The sequence below is a fragment of the Oryzias latipes genome, chromosome 2 (assembly GCF_053564925.1).
Source record: "Oryzias latipes strain Hd-rR chromosome 2, Olatipes_Hd-rR_3.1".
NCBI classification, from domain to species: domain Eukaryota; kingdom Metazoa; phylum Chordata; class Actinopteri; order Beloniformes; family Adrianichthyidae; genus Oryzias; species Oryzias latipes.
In genome coordinates, this window is record NC_136238.1 from 10193468 (window position 1) to 10216735 (window position 23268).

At 46.0% G+C, this 23268-nt stretch overlaps 1 protein-coding gene and 1 long non-coding RNA gene across 2 annotated transcripts in view; one reads left to right on the forward strand and one right to left on the reverse strand.

The window, feature by feature from the left end:
- Window positions 1-23268, forward strand: part of LOC144984175 (uncharacterized) — a 421174-nt gene that overhangs the window by 48676 nt on the left and 349230 nt on the right. Inside the window, exon 3 of the long non-coding RNA XR_013647866.1 lies at window positions 9123-9213. This is a non-coding gene — a long non-coding RNA (uncharacterized LOC144984175). The remainder of the gene's footprint in view (window positions 1-9122; window positions 9214-23268) is intronic.
- On the reverse strand, window positions 622-4895 carry slitrk1 (SLIT and NTRK like family member 1). Its single transcript, XM_004066702.5, has one exon. The coding sequence runs from the start codon at window positions 3810-3812 to the stop codon at window positions 1731-1733; it is 2082 nt and encodes a 693-aa protein (XP_004066750.1). The 5' UTR covers window positions 3813-4895; the 3' UTR covers window positions 622-1730.

Here is a 23268-nt window from a genome sequence, read left to right on the forward strand (position 1 = left end):
TTGGAATGGGAAGGGAAAAAAGAGAATGGGGGACAAAGGGCAGTGATTCAGCACCATGGACAGCACTAAAACTGCAGAAATCGCAGTTATTTTCTTAATTCAATTTTTTTTGTGGCAGAGATATAAGGGAAAAAAATAAAGGGGGGGGGGTAATTATGATTTCTCTCAGAATAAGCTTAAAAAAATCGATTTTTTTTTTTCATAAAGTACACAAATATTAACAGGACAGCAGCACTGACGTCATAAATCCTAACCATGACAGAAATTGAAATAAAAATAAAAAAAAAACCTTCTGATGTTTGTTTACATACTCCCTGCCCCCTCCCTCCCTTCTTCTGTGCAGCTGAGCCTGCACAACAGGTGATCAGTCACAAAGCATTAAAACAAACAAACAAGAGAATCAAACTTGAACAGGAGGCTCCAAAAGTTCAGAAAGGCATCTGCATTGACTGTAAATGTGCTGTACAGGTGCATGCTGAGCACCCCCCCCCACCCACCCAGAACCCCCCCCACAGCCCTCCAGCACACCTCCCAGAAAGACAGTGAGTTTCAGTCCTCTTTGCTTAGATGGCTTTACAAAAGCTCACAATATGATGAAAGTGAATCATAGCCTGAAGCTTATTTTTCTTGTTTTTTTTTAATCATACTATATAGATATATTTTCACGTGGAATTTATTTTGACGTTAAAAAAAGCTCTCTACTCTATAGAAGTCTATCGATCGAATTCTAGCTCGATTATCCGAAAAGTTTTCAGTCGTTGAAAAAATATGATGGTACAAACCCCCCCAATAACCCCCCACCCCATCAAATTATTATTATTATTTCTCATTTCCACCCTCCCTCCCAGGAAAAACAAAGCAGGCTATGTTCAAAAAGACAAAACCACTGAACTATTATTATTTTTTAATAATTATTATCGATGAGTATTTCTTAATATTTATTTATATTGTAGCTACATTAGTTTTTGCAGCGTCTGAGTGACGTCACTGTGTCACGATCGACTGCGTTGTGTTACTGAATAAATTGGCACAAACTAGAAATAAAAACAGAACCGTTTGTTGTTGTTTTTACATTCATGAAGGAAAGGGTGACGCCATCTCGTGTTTAAATAACCCCTCCCCAAATACTAAATGAAAAAAGCAAATAAAAACCAAAGAAAATAAACAAACATGCTGGACATGTTTCTTTGAAAACAGACACAAATCCTGACTGCGAGTTTCACCCCAAAAATAGAGAAATGGCACTTTTTGTAATAGTCATATGTATAATTCTTAGTATCTATATATAGTTATGATATATGATGAAAAGGGGGGTATTTGGGGGGGGGAGGGTCGCCTTCTCTGCCCGGTTTGATGGCCGTATTTGTGAGACCATGCGAAAGATCTTCATGCATTTTTATGATACATCAGTCCCAATATTTACATGTACATTCATGCGCTCGTGCACAGTGCCCTCCTTCTCACACACGCACGCGCCCCTCTCCCCGTCATCTGTCTGATCTCTGTCCGACTGCGGCAAAATGGGAGGAGGAGAAGGAGGAGGGAGAAGGGGTAGCCAAAGGAGAGGAAAGGTGTAGAAGGGAGAGGGGGTGGGGGGAAATATACATATCTTTACAGGGCCTGTGCGGCAGCGGACTCACACAAACTAAACAAGTTTGTGTTCGAACCCTAGAAAATCCTGCAGTGTTTGTAATCCAGTTTTAAAGTGGGGGGAGCGGGGGGAAGAGGGTTTAGGCGTCGTTTGTGGTGGAGAGGTGCGCGCTGCAGTCGAAGCCCCTGTGCGCGCTCCCGTCCGCGTGGTAGGGCCCACTGTGCCAGTAGGAAGAGTCGCACACCGTCTGCAGGGAGTTGATCTCGGACGCGGACGAGTTGCCCTCGCGCCGCTTCGACCTCTTGCGGTTGCGCAAGATGAACACGAGCATGCCCACCACCGTGAACGCGGACGTGACGAACACCAGCAGCAGCCCGGGCACGAGCACCGAGATGGACACCCGGTTGGGCTCCAGATAGGAGTTCGAGCGCGTCCCCGACTCCTGCGTGAAGGTCTTGGACAGCGGGGTCGGCGGGGTCCGGTTGGGGCACAGCAGGTCGTTCCGGACGTAGCGGAAGTCCCGCTTCCAGAAGCGCTCCGGGGACTCGCACTTCAGGTCGCTCACGATGGCGTCCGGGCCCAGCTTCTCCGTCCACTGCTTGAAGGGCACGATGGTGCACGAGCAATCCCACGGGTTCCCGTGCAGGTCCACCTGCACGATGGAGCTGAGCTGGTCCAGCACGCCGGCCACGGGGAGGTGCGGGAAGTAGTTATTGTGCAGGCTGATCTTGGATAAAGAAATCCCCAGAAAGGCGTTGACGGGCAAAGACTTGAGCAGGTTGTTGTTGAGCAGCAGAACCCCCAGGTTCGGCATGGGGCTGAAGGCCCCCGCTGCGATCAACTGGATGTTGTTGTATTCCAAACTCAGGTATTCCAGATTCCCGAGGCCCACGAACATCTCCGCCAACAGTGCGTCCAGGTAGTTCTTATCCAAGTAGAGCCAGCGCAGCTCGCTCTGGTTCTGAAAGGTTCCGTTGTCGATCCCTTTGATGTTGTTCCCGCCCAGGTCGAGCAGGTGCAGGCTGGAGAAGCCGAGCAGCTGATTCCTCTTCACCGCGTGGATGTTGTTGTCTCTCATGTTCAGTTCGTGCGCGCTCACGGGTTTGGGCTTCAGGTTGGACAGGCTCTCCAGCTTCTTGCCCTCGCAGTTGACCCCCAGCCCCCTGCGCGTGCCCACGGACCTGCAGCTGCACGGCTGCGGGCAGGTGGCGTTGTGCAGCTGCTCTCTGCTCTCACCTGCTGCCGCGGTGGGTTTGGTCTTCAGCTGCCAGTTCTCACGAGATTTGGAGCGGCTCCTGGGTCCGTGCCCCCCGGGCGTGGGAGGCCCGCTGGCGTCCCTGCTAGGCTTGTAAGGCGTGGGTTGCGCTCCCTCGGATTGCGAAGTCTCCTCTTGAGTGGGAGGAGCTACGAGGCTGGTGTCGATTCCGCTCTGTGAGGGGCACAGGTCGGCCTCCGACGTCTCGTTCAGGTCGCTGCCCTGCAGGCGCGTGGGCGCCTCGCAGATGACCCTCCCGATCAGCGCGTCGCGCGGAATGTTCTCCAGCCATTCCTTCAGGGAGAGCAGCTCGCAGCTGCAGTCCCACGGGTTGTCCTCCAACAGGACCTCCACGATCCCGGGGATCTGCTCCAGAATCCCCTCATAAGGCAACGTTTTGATCCGGTTCCCCCGCAGGTCGAGATGCGTGATGGGCACGTGCAGGAAAACGTTTGTAGGTAGCGCGCTGATGAGGTTATCGTTGAGTATCAACACTTCAAGTTTGTTTAGGTCCCTGAACACGGCGGGGTCGATGTCCCTCAGCAGGTTGAAGTCCGCCTGCAGATACTCCAGGTCGTCCAAACCCAGGAAGGTGCTCTTCCTGAAGGAGCGGATCTTGTTGTTGTTGATGTGCAACCTCTTCACCAGCTGCAGCCCCAGGAACGCCCCCGGGACGATGTCGTGCAGGCCGTTGCTCTCCAGGTGGAGGCTGACGGCGTTGTAGAAGTTGGCGAACTCGTTGGGGAACAGCCTGGACAGAGAGTTTCCCTGCAGCAGCAGGTGATAGAAGTGCGAGCTGGGGCCGGTCAGGTGCTGCAGGCTGGCGAAGCTCCTCTTCTCGCAGTCTATGTGCAGGTCCCCCTCCACCTCCCTGCAGGAGCAGACCTGCTCCTTGCACACGTCCCTCGTAACGTTCCCGCCAGCAACGCAGAGAGCCGCATTCAGCAGCACGATCCAAAGCAGCATTTTTTGACGCTCAGCGCTTCATCCCCGGCTGATGTGGAAAGAGTATGCATCGGTGAGGAAGAGGAGGAGGAAGAGGAGGGGGGAGAGGGGGGCAGAAACGGGCATTTAAGGGGGAGACGGGGCTGGCTTTTTCCCCACATCCATGCTGCGTCTAAGCTGCGCTCGGGTCCGGGAGAGGAATCAGAGCCCCTGCGCATTGACGCGAGGAAGAGGAGGCAGCCTTGGCGCCTTCATCTTCTTCTTTTCTCTTGTCTCTCGGGTCGGGGCTGACCTTGACGTGGAGGAAGAAGAAAAAGCGCCGCAAATCTGCGGCTTTTCTTGTGCTGACGCTGCGTCGGGAGCTGTCCGCTCTCCCCTGGTGCTGAATTCACACCCCGCGCCGGGGCTTCACGGGCGATTCCTCTGCTGCCAAGCACCCGCATCCCCCCCTCTCACATCCTCCTCTTTTCCTCTACGCGTGCGCCTCTCTCTTCCTCTCCTTATTTTTTTTTCTTTTTTGCGTTTGGTGGTGGTGGTGGGGATGGGGTGGGCGTCCAGAACCACACTATCGTCTTACACACCCCTGCTGATAAAAACCTCCAATTAAAAAATGAAAAAGGGGGAACAAATCCAAGGATTTCTTTCTTTTGCGGGAAGAAGTTTGGAAAACGGTGCGCGCTCGTTCAAAGCTCCGCGGTGAAAGTGTCCCGGTCTGCAGAAACACTAATCGTGATGCCCTCCTCCTCCTCCTCCTCCTGCCCCTGCTCCTCCTCCTCTTGGTATCAGAGGAAGCGGTGTCTTTTTGCGGGCTCGCCGCTCTTTGCGTCTGCGCTCCTCAGAACTGTTGAATGCAGCGGAACGAGCGATGCGCCGCCGCGCGCGCAGACAGAAGGAGGAATGGAAGGAAAAGAAAAAAGAAAAGTCTACAAGCGCTGCGTCAGTCTGTGTGCGCATGTGTGCGTGACGTTTCGCTGCCGGTTATTTCGTGAACATCATCTTCTGAGAACAAAAGTGGAATCCGAACAGAAAAGACTCATAAACACGAAGAAAGGGTGGGAAGAGGAGCGCGTTTCTCACGTCCCGTGGATCTGTGACACTCTGAGATTATTACATCAGCGGAGGGCGGGAGGGGGTGTATGTGTGTGCGCTCGCGCGCGCCGGGGGGGTCACCCCCTCCCCCACCGCTCCTCCATCTGCAGTGCCAGTTGGCCTTCAGAGCATGAGGAAAAACGACTCTTTTCTCTGTTTTTCTCTCTGTCGGCTGTATTGTTTGTTTGTTTGTTCAGAGGAAACTCGTGACGTGTTAGATGACAAACACACCAACAACCCAGTCCCTTCACCAAAAAAATTAAGATTATGTATCTTGCCACTCCCTCATCACATTTATGGTTTTCCCTCTTTTGTTCATTAGTTTTTTTTCCCCTCTGTATTGCTTTAAATCCACCTGTAAACAAACCTCACACCCCTCTAGACTTGTATGTTATTTTTTACATTTTTTATTTAGGTTTTCATTTATTTAGGTAAAATACTTTTATTCAGTATTTTTGTTTATTTAGTAATTTGTTTTGCTTTATGTTTAATACATATATATATATTACATTTTAAATTTTCTGTCGTATCCAAATGCGGAAGGAACTATAGGACCTCACTTCCTTGTAAATATGCTTAGTGTGACAGACAGTTTTACTAAAGAAATACAAAAATTATTTGGGTATGGATTTCTAGGGATTAAATAGATAAAACTATTAACTTTTGGAGTTAATTTAAAAGAAAAAAATGCATTTGTAAGTTACAAAATATATAGAAAATAGCAAATGAATGACAGATAAATAAGAGAAATAAGAGCAATGTAGAAAAACTATATCTTAGTTTTTCTCTGCAATTTGTAAGATTTGTTGTCTTGCAAATTGTAAAAAAAAGAATTATTGCACAATAAAATAAAAGTTTTCTTAATGTCAGATTTAAAAAATGTTTTAAATATTTTACCCCCCCCCCCCCCCCAAAAAAAAGGCAAAATGTTATGAATACATCTTTTTGGTGACTTTTTTAGTAACATGTGATTGGGCTGTATAGTGAAAAAGAGTTTCTTCTTGTAGCCAGTCAACATTGTTCTTCTGAGTTTACTGAAGAAATTGTTTCAGTTTATCAACATAATAATCAGATGTGACCTGAAGTATTTCTAAACGATTCTCTATGAAGGACATTTTAATTAACTTAGCCCGTTCCCAGGATACAGCGCTTTCTTTCTACACGCCTGAAATGTCAAATTGTAGTTTTTGTCTGAAATTATTTGCAGTTTGGCTGAATTCTTTATCAAACTTTATTAAATGTTTTTGATGTTTCTGTTTGAAAAGTGGAAACTAAAGTAAGCTCAAAGACACCTGGAAGAAATATCCTGGAAATGTAGTTGGGAGTGTTGATGTTGCCCATTAGGAGGAGGCCTTTATTTGCCAAAAGCCCTTGTCAGTCTCTCGTATTTATGGCGGGCTCCTGAAAATGGTTTCTTCCTGCTACTTGAAGCCTGAAGGACTGTTTATGCCGACTCTGCAGTCGGACGTGTGTCATTAAGCTGAGGAACAGTTAAGCATCTGTCATGCAGACCGAGCGGAGAAATTCATCCACTGCAGGAGAAACTTCCCCAGAGCCTTCCAAGATGAGGAGCTCTTTTTGGAACTTTTGGGAATTTTCAGGATGAGGAGGCAGAACCTCAGACTCCTTCAAATCCAGAACAGTCTGACAAGAATTGCTGGTGAAAAAGCCAATCAGATGGAAATGTCTGAGGCAAGGTCACGTCAGTCACAACGCCGACAGATGTGCATGCAGCTTATACTCACAAGCATGCTCTCCTGCAGGGGGTGTAAGCGTACTCGCATTGCTTAGTCACACTTGTTTCCACTAAACAAAATCCTGAAATCAATTCAGGCTCCATTTAAGATCAGCTCAGAACATCCAGACCCTCGTCTAATCCGCCCCAAACAGGATAAATTAAAAGAGAAGAAAGTTATCTTGGAGTCGGAGCTAACTGGATTATGGATATGAATGTATTCCAAAGAAAAACTGCATGCAGCCTGGCTGCATTATGCGACGCAGATGCTGTCGAGTTGCATTACTGTGATTCAGGACCAGAGAACTGCTGCGTACCATCTCCACATGCATTTATGCATCTGCAAACTGAAGTTTGGGAAAAGATTAAAAGGCCAAACAGTGAAAGGACGAATAATAAGTCAAAAGGAGCAAATATGTAGGGCCCTTTAAGGTCTCCGTACACTACATTTCAAGCAAATACAAATGACAAATTGAAAACAAATCTCATCTTACTACTCAGTGAAGCAGCCATCTTGATTAGAAATCACAACTTCTTCCTCCACCTAAAGGGGGCAGTAGCTGTTAGTTTGAAAGCAGAAGAACAAAAAAAGCATTAAAAAAAACTGTAATGGTAATCAGTCTTTAAGCTCCCCATGACTTCAAATAAATAAGAAATAAACTATAGTTTTTAAACTTCTATTATAAACTTTTTTGCCCCACAGATTTATTTGGGGTAAAAGGCACAAAAAATAAGGTTACGTATTGCCTCTGAATTCTATGACATTTTTTTTCATTTTAACAACTGAATGGTCATTTTTGTCCAAATAGTTGTGTAACTTTCTCAAGGCTCCGGCACAACTTGTCTGTGATGCTGATGTCTACGTTTTGAAGGCTACGCACATTTGGCTCATTTTCTACGTATGAACCTTTAGTTTTTCATGACACATGGGTGGGACACGTCATTTATAAGTGTTTCTTGCGTTCGTCATTTGAAGATGTGCGCAGATGTCCGTCGAGGGTTTCGGCCTTTACGTGAATTCAGTTTTGAGCTTTTGACATTTTTGGGTATGTTGAGAATTACGCAGCTTATGCATTTTTAACGTATTTTTTACGCGTATATTACGTACATTTTAAGCAATGCATGACTTTTGCGAGATGTACACGCAAATTTGTGGCTTTCCACGACCGTTCCACGTATATCTAACTGACTTTCAATCCTTGTTCCATCGATGTATAACTTTTCAATCGCGTATAGAGCTCGCATATCGCGTAAAAATTGCATAATTGATGCAAAAATCACTATTAATTTGCATATAAACAGCGTAATAATCACGCATGGTTCACATTCTATGATTATTAACATTTGCGTGGTTTATTTGTACTTCTTCCGTGGTTTTGAAATTTCCCCTAAAAAGCCACAACTTCTTTCACTTCTTTTCACTTTTCCAATTTTTCTCCGTGCAATATGCGCAAAATGTTTGTAGCAGCTGTGTGACATGGCCTTGAGGTGTTTTCAAGACTATTTTACCTTGTTTCCAAAAAAAAAAGGAAGTTCCAATACCTTCTATCCTCCTTGAGGGCAGACTTTTAAAATCCTCCCAAATGTTTGTGACCAAACATTGACTAAAACAAAGATTAGACCTGTGTTTTCGCTGCTTTTACAAGCATGCCACTAAGGAAGAAACTGAAAACACTTAGCCAGAACTGTGCTCTCTTGTTTGCTCTTGGGGGATTCTTGCAGGTTTGTGCCAAAAATGAGTTGGAAAGGCTTTTCTGTGTGAAGACTCATGATACCAACTGGGCAGGCCATTTCTCCCCAAGGTTTTACATTAACAGCTGGCAGCAACTGCTAGCTTGAAACATCCAAGATTGTGAGTGTTTGAGGTTTGAGTTATGCATTTATTGTTGCACAGCATCACCGTTTGATGCTGTTAGGCTGCAATAAGATAACTATGGTATTGCTATTGACGAGCAGGAGGGCGACTGTTACGATTTGGAGATAATTGCGGAGCTGCGTGGATTCTCGCGCTTCCGATCGATAGGGTTCAATCAGGCAGCTGCGTCAGACCAGAAGACTGCCTTAGATTTCCCTCTCCTTCTGCCAGTCGGGCGGTAAAGAACCGCAGTCACCTGTGATATTTATGTTGCTGTTAAAAAAATGTATGAAAATTTGTCTGTTGTCCTTTTTTGTCAATAAGTTAGCCAGGGACTGGCACGTTGGAAAAAAATAAATCACAGAAATGTATGGTGCCAGATGGCATATTTGTATCCATTTCTTTCCCTCCTAAAGTAGATGTCATTTTGCATATTGAACAAATGGAGCTCCTAGTGTTTTCTTGAAAAATGTGCCTCTACAACACCCAGATAGAAGAGGAAGTTTGTCTTGTGGTTTCTTTTGAGCTTAACTATTCCTTCTATTTGGTTTCACCAAATCATGATGTCAAAAATGATCTTTTTCTCTTGTCTTTTGGAAGGGGTTGGGGAGCAAACACCAGACAAATCAGAGTTTCTCCACTTTCCTTCCAGATGTGCATCGTCTGGAGAACTATTTTCTCCCAGGGCTTCAAAGGCAGGAGGTTCTGAGAGACCGAAATGCTCTACGGATAATTACCAAAAGGTCAGGAGCCATGTTAAGCCTGTTTTTTATTTTAGTTTTTTTTTTTTACATCAGGGTTCTCAGCTGTGTGTGTGTGTGTGTGTGTGATCCGCATTCTAAATAGACTATGGCTGTGTGTGGAGATTCATGCAATCAGGGGAAATATCATCTGATCCGGTTTACAGGAGCTAGACACCAAACAAAAAATGTTCATCATGAAATGAATTCCTGACCATAATTAAGGCCAAATACCGTTCATAATCATTCTACCACCACTCTAAAAGATTATCTCTAACCAATGGCCACTCATTTCTCCATTTCTGCCTATATTCACCACTTTGGGCCTGAATAAACAGTTGCCCTCTTGTTATTAAGCAGGATAGGAACGGCAGATGTGTCATGTGCAGAAAAAGATTGGTCAAGTACAGACTGAAAGTCATTACAACTATTGGCAGGTTCAGCAGCGGCTCTCCTGATGTATCGACCCGCACTGCTGTTTGGGGAATCAGCACAATGTTTGATTGTAAATCTATACACATCTGTCTGCAAGCTCCGGCCCCAGGAGTCACCACAACATAGCTCATAGGAGACTCGCTGAAAGCCGGCTGGGAATCCGAGCAGTCACTCACTGATTCATAAAGTATGCATCACTGGCGTTGTTTTTTTGTTTGTTTTGTTGTGTTTTAGCTAAAAGTAAAACAAAATACTGCTAAGAAATAACATCTAGTTTCTTAGTAGGAGGAAGGAGAACTGCATTCTGCATAGATGACCATTTTCAATTTAATTCAACTGGGAAACCAACCACCAGCCTAAATGTCTTAATCAACTCTAGTTTCCATATCAAACAAACCCAATTTGTAAGGCCAGACATTTTTGTGTATTTGCCTCTTTTTGAGCAAATTGCTTTAATTTTAATATTTTCCACGAGAAAACCTTTGTAGCAGCTTGCTTGGCACCGCTACATGTACTACTTCTCCTTTTTTGTCTTGATATAAACAGGGTTTTTTTTGACAATGTTTGTGAAAACAAGTATATGAGGAGGTCTATGCCTCTTTGTTCTGCTTTCAACCTGTTAGGCTCCCAAGGATGTAAAGAAGTCCGTTCTCTGGATCCCCTCCTTCTCTCAACACCTCTCCTAACTTGCCTTTTCTTTACTAATTAAACTGTTGAGATATTCGCAATTAAAGTCAAAATTATTTGACACAAGGCAAACTTCAAACAAATGGCACCGCCTCAAAGTGACAGAACCTCAGTCTCATGTTTTAATGCGCTACAATTAATCCCATCATGGCCTGTTGCCATGGAAGCCAGTTCATCTCTGCTGATTCAGTTCTTTTTTTTTCTTCTTCCTTTTGCTTGGAACAGATATCTAGGAAGACTGTCAGCAAGCCCGATCTCTGGGTAATTGGCAGGAAATCATATGAAAAGAAGTGAATGTCGCATCCAAAACCCCTTTATCATAAGTTGGAGCCCAACAGACAGTGACAAGCAGGCTGTATGGAAGTTTTTATGGTGACAGAAACTGCCCAAATGTGGTAATTACCTTCTGGGGTTTATTTTAGGGGCTAATTTACAATCATGAGTGCTTTATTATAACATCAAAGAGGCCTTTGATGGAAGAAAGACTCCTAACTCTTGTCTTTCCTCCTTGACCAGCAATGGATGTATAAAGAAATCTTAAGTGAAGGATGCAAGGGTCAAATTTAGCATTCAGGAGTATAGTACAAGGCATGGTTGGGTATACATTTTACACATCTTGATTGAAGTTCAAATCTTCTGTCATGTCAGCAGTTAGGTCGGCTCCAAGAGCAAGTCGGAATGACCTGAAAGCTAATTCCGTTGGAGATGATCAGTGGTGTGTGATAGAAAGCTGTCCAACATGATGAAGCTCTCCATCAGAGGGTTTGATTTAATACCATAAGGACAGTTATGTGGAATATACCTCAAACCAAGTGGACAACAGAACATTTTTGATGTTGTGTTTTTTTGTTGTTTGTTACGTTGATGTCAACATGAGTATTTATGGGTTATGGCTCTAAATGTCAGGTTGTTGCCACTGATTTACAACAGGTTATCATAGATTATATGATAGGAGCCTGCAGGCCGATGGAAATTTGAATGCAGTGGGCCATATTTGGTCCATGGACCGGACTTTGGACATGCCTACCTCAGTGTGCTTTTTGTTGATAGCCAAGCATCAGTATAGGTGATTTGGCAGTTGGACTGCTGGTATGAAGAAAGTAAGACTGGGTAACTTGTTGAATTTGTGGCTGCAAAATATGCCCACATGGTAAGCAGTCTACCACCATGCTCAATGTTCTTCACACCTATTGACAAAACATTATGTATAATCCTTGATTTTGTAAGATAATTGTTGATGTATGTCATTCCACAAGTCAAATCTTTTTCACCAAACTATAGGTAAATGTAGGCTCCAGTGGACAAACTCCAAAAACCCTTTATTTTAGGAATCCAGCATCATTTAATAACAACCAGGATTTCTTATTAATATTCAAAGCAGCGTTAGATTACCTGACAGTTTCAGACCCCTGTTTTCTATTACAGCCATTTAAATGTGTCTTTGTGTCTCAGATTTATCTTTAAAAACCTCCAATTATCACGTTTTTTTTCCCCTTTGATGTCTAGTCAGCACCTACTCTATGCATAGGTGATCATTTTGATAAGTGGAGGTAGCTCATTTACTGAAAGAAAGGATAATTATATCTTTTGAAACCTAATATCTGAGTCTTCTGAGCTTTGCAGAATTGACCTGAGAGAAGATTATCATTAAAGCAGCTCCAGATGAAAATGTCATGCAAGAATGGTCCTGTTTTATTAGTTGTAATCGCACAGAAACATAAAAGCATGGAGTGAAATGCTGACATTTCTTGTCAAATAATAAAGTTGAAGGTAGTCTTTGTTTAGTTAACCATCAAACACTTGCACAGCAGAAATGCATTGAGGTGATAATTAAAGCGATAAATGGAGAAAATGTTAGTAGTGGCTCCGTGTGTTTTTTATGCAACAAACAATAACAGTTTATTTACATGCTTCATAGAATAAAAAGCCGCCTCAATACATTTGAGCTCTGAACACAAAAATAACTGAAGACGGACAAATCAGCCAAGAAATCAAAACAAAAATCATAGAAAATAAATAAAAGAAAAATGTAGAAAAAACAATTTAAGCAAACTAAGTTCGGCTAAAATCTTTAAATTAAAGTAACACAAAATCAAGAGAATAATTCAATTCAAGACACATTTTGTTGCAGGTGTTCAGAACCAGGCGTGTATTGGTGCAAAAGGTTAGTAAGATAAGGAGCCAATCCTTTAAGGAAATTTCAAATAGAATGAGTCTTGATAAAAATCAACCGAACACAGGCCTTAGTAACATGCCCCAGTATGGGGGGTTGACAAATAGGGTTTTTGGGTTGTCCGGCCAATAGAGGGTCATAGAAAGGAGTGGCACCAGTATGTTGAAGCGCAAGTGTACCTTGCAGTTCCTTTGAGGCTCCTACAGCCACCTTAAGGGATGTAGTGAAAAGGGAACATACCATTGTGTGTGTGATAAGAGTATTGTGAAGAATTCATAAGGATAGAGTAAATTGTATGCATTTTTTACGCACGGGGGATGCTGTCGTGCGCTGCTCTTACGCTGCTCTCTAGTCATTAGCAAGGTTTACGACCCACATAAACTCACTCTGATTGTCCAAGTTCCACATTTCCAAGGCTACATACACACCCAGCATGTGACATGGGTACAAGAACATGGTGCGAAATGTTGAAGCAGTGCAAATCTCGTGAATCTTGCTCCAGACTTTTTTTTTTTTTCACACGTCTTTTCTAATATGAGATTTGGTGTCACAAACCGCAATTATTCATTTCTCCTCCATGATCAATTTTCAAATGGTTGGCTCTTCCATGTATTATAAGAGACACCATCCATACGTCACTGATTGGTCAAAGTTCAACCTAGTTTACTTTGAAATGCGCATATAGTAGCTATACGTTTTGAATGGTAGTTGGACGAAGAGCCTGAAAACAGTTGTATAAACTTGTGATGCATGAACACAAACGTTTTGAACACGGACGTCCAAAGTCAGGCAGCACCCAGGGAGTGCACCCTTATCACATGAACAGAATTTCTTTTAAAATAAACTTTATTTCACATTATGCCATTCTACAAAAATGCACATTCAGGTATGCAATAAGAACACAACTGCAAATATCAAATACACATATATATTAAAAAAAATTACAAAAAACAAGAACAACAATAAAAAAATAGGCCAGGGGGTTAAACTTTGTTAGAAAAAAAGTTGAATCTTTCACATACAGTGTTACGGGGGAGGTAGGAGGTACACAGGCGCAGAGAGGAGAGGAGGCAGGAGGTTGCAGGTAATGCGGAGCTTTAATAAACAAAACAAAAACTACAAAACAAAACAACTCCAACAGGCAGGCAAAACTCGAAACTCGAACTACACAGGAACTCGGGGTATGACATAATATGGACCAGCACAGGAGGAAGGGAAAGACAAGACTTAAATACATACAAGGCAACAAGACACAGGTGGAACACTCAGGACTGATGGGGAAGGGTAAAACTCGAAACAAAAACAAGACAGGAATACTACAAAATAAAACAGGAAGTAACTGAAACCTATACAGGAAATAAAGGAACAAAACACAAAGAAACTGAAACCGTTACATTACCCCCCCCCCACCACCACCACCACCCCTCAAGGAACCGCACCAAGGTTCCACCTAGAGTCGACGAGGAGGGGGCCCGAAAGGCTAACACAGGGGGTAACATAGTCCGGAGAACAGCCTGGAGGCCGTGCAGTCCGGCGCGGCGGGTCCGGAGGACGGCCGGGAGGCCGCGCAGTCCGGCGAGGCGGGTCCGGACAGCAAACGGCTGGCGGCTTGGAGTCCGCTTCTGGAGCAGGGGGCCCTCGCCAGGCGTCTGGTGCAGGGGGCTCGGGCCAGGCGTCTGGTGCAGGAAGGGGTTGGGGTGCTTCCGGTTCCCTCCGGTCTGCCATCCTCCTGTCCAGGACCCTCCTGGGAACAGGAACAGGACGGGATGCATCCGGCACCCTCCTGGGAGCAGGAACGGGTCGTGGTGCGTCCGGCACCCTCCTCGTAGCACGAACGGGTCATGGTGCGTCCGGGACCCTCCTCGGAGTAGGAACGGGTTGGGGTGCATCAGGCACCCTCCTCGGAGCAGGAATGGTTTGGGGTGCTGCTAGGTCCACCTCCGGAACCAAGATAGGACGTCGAGAAGGGCACCGCCGACGACGGCGGCCCCCTATTACAGCCAGACGACTCCCGTCGAAGAAGGAGGAGGAGAACTGAAAGCCGTCTGCGGTCCAATGGGTTGCGGCCCCCTCCTCCTCCAGGAATAAGTCCTCCCACAGCCATAGGTCCTGGTCCAGAGGGTCCAGGAAGGACCTATGCCGGAGAACGTCCTGTTCCATCCAGGAAACAGGGGAGGACTTATAATGGGGGCGGCGGAGATGACTACAACCCCCTCTCACGGCCAGGCGACTACCCTTGAAGTCTGCGTAGATCTGGGAAGAGTCAGGGGTCCACCAGAGACAGGTCCCCTCTGCTGGGTACTGGTATGGTTGGTCCATAATGTTACAGGGGGAGGTAGGAGGTACACAGGCGCAGAGAGGAAAGGAGGCAGGAGGTTGCAGGGAATGCGGAACTTTAATAAACAAACCAAAAACTACAAAACAAAATCACTGCAACAGGCAGGATAAAACTCGAAACTCGAACTACACAGGAACTCTGGGTATGACATAATATGGACCAGCACAGGAGGAAGGGAAAGACGAGACTTAAATACACACAAGGCAACAAGACACAGGTGGAAACACTCAGGACTGATGGGGAAGGGTAAAACTCGAAACAACAACAAGACAGGAAATACTACAAAATAAAACAGGAAGTAACTGAAACCTATGCAGGAAATAAAGGAACCAAACACAAAGAAACTGAAACCGTTACATACAGACAAGGTGCTGATTGCTTTTTGCTTCTCAGAATTATGAATACTTTTAATATACAGATTTAACTCAGAAAAGAATACAATGAAACTGTGCATGATTCATGGCGTGGGGCTAAATAAAGGAAAGATCCATACAAAACGCCTGATTCCCACCTTCTTAAGCTTTACTTATCATTACTTGTTGTTTAAGAATTCACTATAACCTGTCGCTTGCAGCAAGCCGTGGCGAAAATGGCAATGAACATTTTCGCTCTAGGCCCTCAGTGATTGGTCTACAACCTTGATATTTCATGCAGAGCACTAGCGCAGAGGTGGGCACTGAGGGCCGCATTCCTGCATGTTTTCCAGCATACCCTGCTCTGGCATGTTCTAATTGGCTGGACACACCTGAACCAGGTAATCAGCCATGAGTAGGGCAAGATTATTGGCTGGACACACCTGAACCAGGTAATCAGCCATGAGTAGGGCAAGACTATCTGGAAAACATGCAGACACACCGGCCCTCGAGGCCTGGAATTGCCCACCCCTGCACTAGCATGTCTGTACAGATTTGTTTATTTTTATTGCTACCCATAAGGGCAGATGTGACTAAGGCTTTAGCTCTGCAGGTGAGCCCGCAGTGGAGGCTATAAGTCCGACACTCGACAGTCAAATCAAGTCACATAGAATAGAAGAAGTGCATCACTAAGGTCCCATTTACACTGCATGGTTCAAGTGACCCAATTCCGATTTTTTTCCTCTCATGTGGCACATATCGGATATGACCGGTGAATGTGTAAGCAGGACAAAAAGCACATGGATTCCGTTTTTCTCAGATCGGAATCAGGCCTCATTCATATGTGGAAATAAATCGGATACGAATGGGATACGTGCATTTGCCTGTGCCATGTAAGCAGACAAATCGGATATTCCCCAGTAAATGCGAGTCGTACATCAGTGACGTCAACTCAGGACACCACCAACTGAGATCACATGACTTATTAAGGGGCTTTTGTGTGCTGATTTTGCTGTTCGAGGACAGCTGGAGCCCCATCAGCATGTCACCTTTCAGCCTCAGGCTTCGTTATTTCTGGTCCGGTTCCGGTCAGGTAGCAAACGGTAACTAATCAAGCGGGACACCGTTGCTCTGGAACAGGCTAGAAGCCGTTTATTTGGATCAAACTGTTAGTGCAGCACAACGTCGGCAAACACTTCCTCGTTCAAAACTCAGAGAGAGCACACAAGCCGGCCGAGCAGCCCTTCTTTTTCCTCTCCCGCACATCCCCTCAGGAGCGCCCAAGGCAACGCCTCCTTCCGTCGCTGCGTTGCCTCCATGGCAACCACAGTCACAAAAGTCCGAAGGAGGTCCGCGGAAGGCGGAAATGCTGCTACGTAGTCCTCAGAACGTCTGTTTGATAGTTTCAGGATTGTATAGTGTAAATGCAAAAATCGGATACGGGTCACTTTTAAAAGATGATGTAAGCCGTCAAAAAAATCGGATATGAGCATCAAGATCTGCAGTGTAAATGCAGCCTAAGAGTTTGATCTACCAATTAAACTCTTCATGTGAGCTACAGATTAAAAACCACCTGAGTACATTTAGTCAACTCAGGTGTGTGATTGAACACACCTGATCCAGGTAATCGACAGCAAGAAGAGCAGGGTAAGCTGGAAAACGGTCAGGGTGGGAGATCTAAGGGACCATTCCTGGGCCAGTCCTGATTTAAGTTTTTCTGTGGAAGACTTGAAAGCAGACATCAATTCATCTTGTAATAAAAGCACAGATTCCTGTGTGCAGAGGCTTTCAAGAGGAGGCGTCTCAGGTGGGGAATATTTCTGAGGTGATAAAAGGCTTTGCTGGAGACAAAGCTGATGTGCAGGGAGAAGGCTCCTGCAGCAGATTGATGGAAATTCCCAAATTAACCAAATATAAAAAACCGCAGAGACCTTTAGGGAGAAATGCCACCATCCAACCTCCTTTACAAGCACGCCACTCTTCCCTCTGATGATCGCAAGCCTGGAAGAGAGCTGTAATCAGAGTCAGAGGAACGGCAGCTACACATGTATCTGTCATTGCCAGTGTCACTTTTGTACTGCAGGAGCGAACCACTTTGGCTCCGTTGCTGTATTCCCACGCGGAGAGGGGGGAGTGTCAGGGCATTCTCATGTCTTGTCACTTGTTTTGAGGAATGAAACCAGTCTCTGAAAAGCACAGATTGAATTGCTGGATGCCTGCAGTGTGTTTGGGTTTTACTGCATACTAAAAACATTGTTTCCCTGCTAAAAATAAGATCAAATCCTCTTATATTTATCGATTAATTCAAATAATCTAATTTGCGCTCTCTGATTTCATCAAATACATCACCGCGGCTCTTTTTCATTTCCCTGACCTAAGCCTGGAATGCAGTGTTATTAAAGCGGTAAATCTCAGTCTGAGCTGTTTAGCGAAGCCTCCAGGTATGCGTCGTGTGAGAAGACAGTCCGGGTTTCGGTCGCCTGCTTTTTTGTCGTATATCGAGAGGAGAAGCAGGTCGTTTGGACGGTCCCGGGCTCAATTCCAGGCTTGTTAATCCTCATTTCATTGTGCACTCAGTCTAGCAAATCTAATGCAGGCGTGCTGTTCTGTGGCCAGACTTTCAGTTTTCATTTGAGCTGGTTAGGCAGCTGAGATGTGTGTGTGGGGGGGAGGGGGGTTTCATACATTTGCTGTTGAGGTTTCAGAGTGCAAGGGCCTTTTTCTGTGGGGGCTTCAGTACTTAAACACTGTTTGAGCTATAAGCCACTCAAAAGACAGTTTGAAAAGCCACAGGAACAAAAGAAGATCAACGACAAAAGCGTTTTCCACAGAGCGGGGAGATAATAAGATAAACTGAAATTAGCAGCAAAGAAAGTCCTAAAGAGGTCAGCATATCCCCAGATTGTGCAGGCTTTATCACAACGCAGCAAACGCGGGAAAAAAAGTAAAACAAGGAGAGATTGACTTTTTATGGATCTAGAATAAAAGCAGAAATGAAGTTGCCTCCACTGTCAAGTGCAAAGTCGTCTAATCCTGTCTGCAGGAAGCTGCAGTATCCCAGGAGACCCTGTATCTACTTAATAAACAGTATAACGGAGAAGTGGCAGACTTGTTGTTTTTGTTAAATCAAACCAGGTCAAACCTTCTTTTATTTTTTATTTTTGCTATTGTTGGGTTTTTTATGGTGCACAATTTGAAAGTGAAAAATTCTGCAGACGCACAAAATAAATGATCAGATTGTGGGATCTTAAGCCTTTGACACACAAAGGTAGAAAAATGCGGCACTGTGACAGCCAGTCTCGTTCCAGCAGCATGGAAGGGACTTACACCCACTGATGCAGAAACCTGAGCAGGGAAACTAGGAGTTCGAGGTGAAAGGGATGATGCTGTGTGGATCATGGTTGTGGCGTCTCAAGAAACACCACTGGTTTTTACTCTCTTTTGGGCAAAAAGTCCCACTCCGATCATCTTTTAAACTATTTTCATGGCGTGCTCTTTCAGTTATGATTTTGCCGTGTTTAGACAACATTTTCTAGGACATAATTTCTGCAGAGCAGCAGTAGTTCAATCAAAAATTCACTTCTGAGTTGTGGGCGGGACTATCAGTGTGTAGAAACCCTGACCCCAACCCCCCCCCCCGCTCGTTTTTGCACATAGATCTCTGTTCCCAAAGTGGGGCCCGGGGACCGCGAAAAGATTTTTTTGTGGCCCTCAATAAATCCTCATTGATGGATATTAACCAGCTGTAGATTGCTTGGAAAAATATTGTTTCATGGATTCTGGCAACACCGGCAGGAAAAAAAGTTAATTACACTCGGGTGTTAACGGTACCCTGTATTTATTTCACCACAAGTGGGCAGACAACATTTCTATGTCACTGCCTCTGCGAAAGGAAGGAGCGTGACGACGGCAGTAGAAATTGAATCAGAGTGATGGGGAGTTTGTAAAAACAATATATGGTGAAAGTAGCTGACATTGTTTGTCTTGAGCAAAAGAAAAAGTTTGAAGAAATAAGTCTGTCAAATGATAGAAGATCTGGGCAGCAACCTCCGACCGCAACTGGGAAAACATCTGGAGGGCCAGGTTACCTGTGCAAGTGACACTTGGTCATTTTAGTTATTAAAAACAACTTTTTCTGTTTATCCATTTTTTTCCCACCAAAATTGGCCCCCACTCTAAAGTTTTGTTCCTAATTTGGCCCTCTGCTACAAAAACTTTGAGAACCCCTGGTGTAAGCGGAGCAGAGAGTTTGTGGCGTAATTTCAATGCCACAAATAAGCTCTTTTTCAAACGGCATTTCTTTTGTCTGCTCCTGATTCACAGTGATTAGGATAAAGAAATGCACAAAAGTGCCACGAATATTGTTAAAAACACCATTAGTGGGTCTTTAAGCCTTTTTAGGGTCATGAGAATTTGAAGTAATATGGTCTCAAACATAAAACAAATAAATAACGTATATGGAATCTGAAGAATTAATCTTTTAACATTTGTGGAGCTTTTGCAGCTTTTCTAATAATGAACTTAAAAGGAAAAAGTGTCATGACTAGAACACGGAACGGACCCAGGCGCTGGAACCCAGAGGCAGAGACAGGTGAGTGAAAGGTAAGAAGAGTTTATTTTAAGTTCTTGTTGATTCCGGGCGAGGCTGTGGGTAACGTGGCTGCGGCTCTTGACTGAAGTCTCCGGTACCGTACGTGCAGAGTCCCAAGAGCTGGGAGGCCAGACAGAGTTCGTGGCGTGGCTGGAGATCCAGAGGAGCACAGAGACTGTGGCTCACAAACACAGGTGGCGTCGACGAGGAGAGTTGCGGCAGCTGCTGCTCGAGGAGGTGAGATTCAGGTGACACTCTTGGCGTGAGGTGAGAACCTGAAGCGAAGAAAACAGTCAAGGTTAACTTGGGACAAGACAAGGGGGCCAGACGTAGTGAGCTTCAGGAGACTAGGCACCATCAGGGTTAACGGACTAGCGAAGAATGATGAAGCTGGGTCTCCTTAAGTAGCAGGTGTCTGATGAGTAGAGTGGTCACAGCTGAGAGAGATAAGCAGCAGAGCTGGAGGGGGAGGAGTCTGCCAGGCCACCATGACAGTACCCCCCCCTCAACGACCGCCTCCTGGCGGTCCAGGCCGACGATCCGGGTGGGCGCGGAAGAAGTCGGTGATGAGGGAAGGGTCGAGGATGAGGGAACGGGAGACCCAGGAGCGTTCCTCAGGACCGTACCCCTCCCAATCCACCAGGTACTGGTGGCCACGGCCACGGCGGCGGATATCCAGGATGCGGGTGGCTGTGAACGCCGGAGCCCCATCAATGATACGGGCGGGTGGTGGGGAAGTGGAAGGCGGGCACAACGGACTGTCCAAAAAGGGCTTGATGTTAGAGATGTGGAACGTGGGGTGCACCTTAAGCGCAGCGGGCAGACGAAGGCGGACACAGGAGGGATTGAGGATACGATCAATGACATATGGACCGATGAACCTGGGCGCCAACTTGCGGGACGAGGTCTGCAGGGGAATGTTTTTAGATGAGAGCCACACTTTCTGACCGACCTGATAGGTGGGACCTGCCACCCTGTGGCGATTGGCGATACGACAGTTCTCCTCCTTGGTCCGAAGCAAAGCCTCTCTGGTCTGGTTCCACACTCGCTGGCAGCGTTGAAGATGATGCTGCATGGACGGGACAGCCAGATCCAGCTCCTGAGAGGGGAACAGAGGGGGTGAATAGCCCAACGAAGCCTCGAAGGGGGAGACCCCGGTAGCAGATGAGACGTGAGAGTTGTGGGCATACTCGATCCACACCAAGTGAGTAGCCCAATCAGCTGGATTTTGGGCAGCCAGACAGCGCAGAGCCGCCTCCAACTCTTGGTTGGCACGCTCTGCCTGGCCGTTAGATTGGGGGTGATAGCCGGAGGACAAACTGGCGGTAGCCCCCAACGCAGAACAGAAGGCCTTCCAAACATGGGAAATGAATTGAGGGCCCCTGTCAGAGACAATATCGGCTGGAATCCCGTGATGGCGAAAAACATGGTTCACTAGGAGGTCGGCTGTCACAGTGGCTGAAGGTAACTGGGGCAGAGGGATAAACTGGGCGGCTTTGGAGAAGCGATCAATGACCGTAAGAATAACTGTGTGACCTTGTGACGTAGGTAGCCCTGTAACAAAGTCCACGGCGATGTGCGACCAGGGTCTATGTGGAGTGGACAGAGGATGGAGCAGGCCGACAGGAGGTGAACTGGAGGACTTAGATCTAGCGCAGGTGGTGCAAGCGGCGACGTACTCCCGCACATCCTTGTCCATTCTAGGCCAGTAAAACCTCTTCCGGAGGAGACTGAGGGTCCTAAACACCCCGCCATGACAGGCGACCCGAGAACTGTGGCCCCAGGATAAAACGTCCGACCTGAGTGAAGTGGGGACGAAGAGGACACCGTTAGGACAGGAATCGGGTTTGGGTTCCTCACCCTGGGCATTAATAACCCGGTTTTCGATGTCCCAGGTCAGACTGCCCACGATGCAAGTAGGAGGGATGATGGTATTGGAGGTCGTTGAGTCATCGGAGCTGAATTGGCGTGAGAGAGCATCAGGTTTGGTGTTGCGACTGCCTGGCCTGTAGGTAATAGTGAAGTTGAATCTGTCAAAAAATAAACACCACCGAGCTTGTCGAGAATTTAACCGTTTGGCGGAACGCAAGTATGCCAGGTTTTTGTGGTCGGTCCAGACAATGAAGGGTAGGTCCGCTCCCTCCAACCAATGACGCCACTCCTCCAGCGCTAGTTTGATGGCCAGCAGCTCACGATTACCTACATCATAATTCCGCTCGGCGGGAGTAAGTTTCCGGGAAAAGAAAGCACAGGGTTTGAGTTTGTTAGAAGCGCTTTCTTTCTGGGAGAGGATCGCTCCGACCCCAGTGTCCGAAGCATCAACCTCTACTACGAACTGTCTGGCCGGGTCGGGTTGCGTGAGGATGGGAGCTGAGATGAACAGTGACTTGAGGGTGTCAAAGGCGGCTTGAGCATTAGGGTTCCATTGAAAGGGCTTGGAGATAGAAGTTAGCTGAGTAAGGGGTGAGGCAATGCTGCTGTAATTACGAATGAATCTTCTGTAAAAGTTGGCAAAACCCAGGAACTGCTGTAGTTTTTTGCGAGTGACAGGGGGTTCCCACTGGGAGACTGCTTTGATTTTTGCGGGATCGGGACGGATGCGACCAGCCTCGAGGATGTACCCAAGGAACTGGACAGACGGGGCGTGAAATTGACATTTTTCTGCCTTAACAAACAGCTGATTTTCGAGTAACCTGGTCAGAACCTGGCGCACGTGGTTTTCGTGTTGGACGGGATCACGGGAAAAAATTAAGATATCATCGAGGTAGACGAAGACGAAGCGATTAATGAAATCTCGGAGCACGTCATTCACGAGTCTTTGAAAAACTGCGGGGGCGTTGGTGAGGCCAAAGGGCATGACCAGGTACTCATAGTGGCCGAGGGGAGTATTGAACGCGGTTTTCCATTCATCCCCCTCCTTGATACGGACTAAATGATAGGCATTGCGAAGGTCGAGTTTAGAAAAAATCTGAGCGCCTTGAACTGAATCAAAAACCGAGGTTATGAGGGGAAGTGAGTATTTGTCTTTGACAGTGATAGAATTAAGTTCGCGGTAATCAATACAGGGACGCAGGGTTTTATCTTTTTTCACCACGAAGAAAAACCCAGCACCAACAGGAGAAGAAGACGGACGAATGTGACCGGATGAAAGCGCCTCATGGATGTAGGACTCCATAGCGGCCTTTTCGGGACCAGATAAATTAAATAGATGCCCCTTGGGCAACGTAGCCCCTTGAAGGAGCTCGATGGCGCAGTCATAAGGCCGGTGGGAAGGTAGAGCATTAGCTTTGCATTTACTGAAGACAGCTTTAAAATCATGGTAGCAAGAGGGAACCTTAGTGAGATCGATAGATTCAGCGAGAGCAGAGTTAACAGGAGTTAAATCGGGGATGGCAGACTGAAGACAGTTAGCCATACAGTAGGCACTCCAAGAATTAACCCGTTGGTAAACCCAATCAAACTGGGGGTTATGATGTTTCAA

Bases quoted from the DNA above. Each gene is read 5' to 3' on its own strand.
- slitrk1 (XM_004066702.5), bottom strand. From the start codon at position 3,812: ATGCTGCTTTGGATCGTGCTGCTGAATGCGGCTCTCTGCGTTGCTGGC.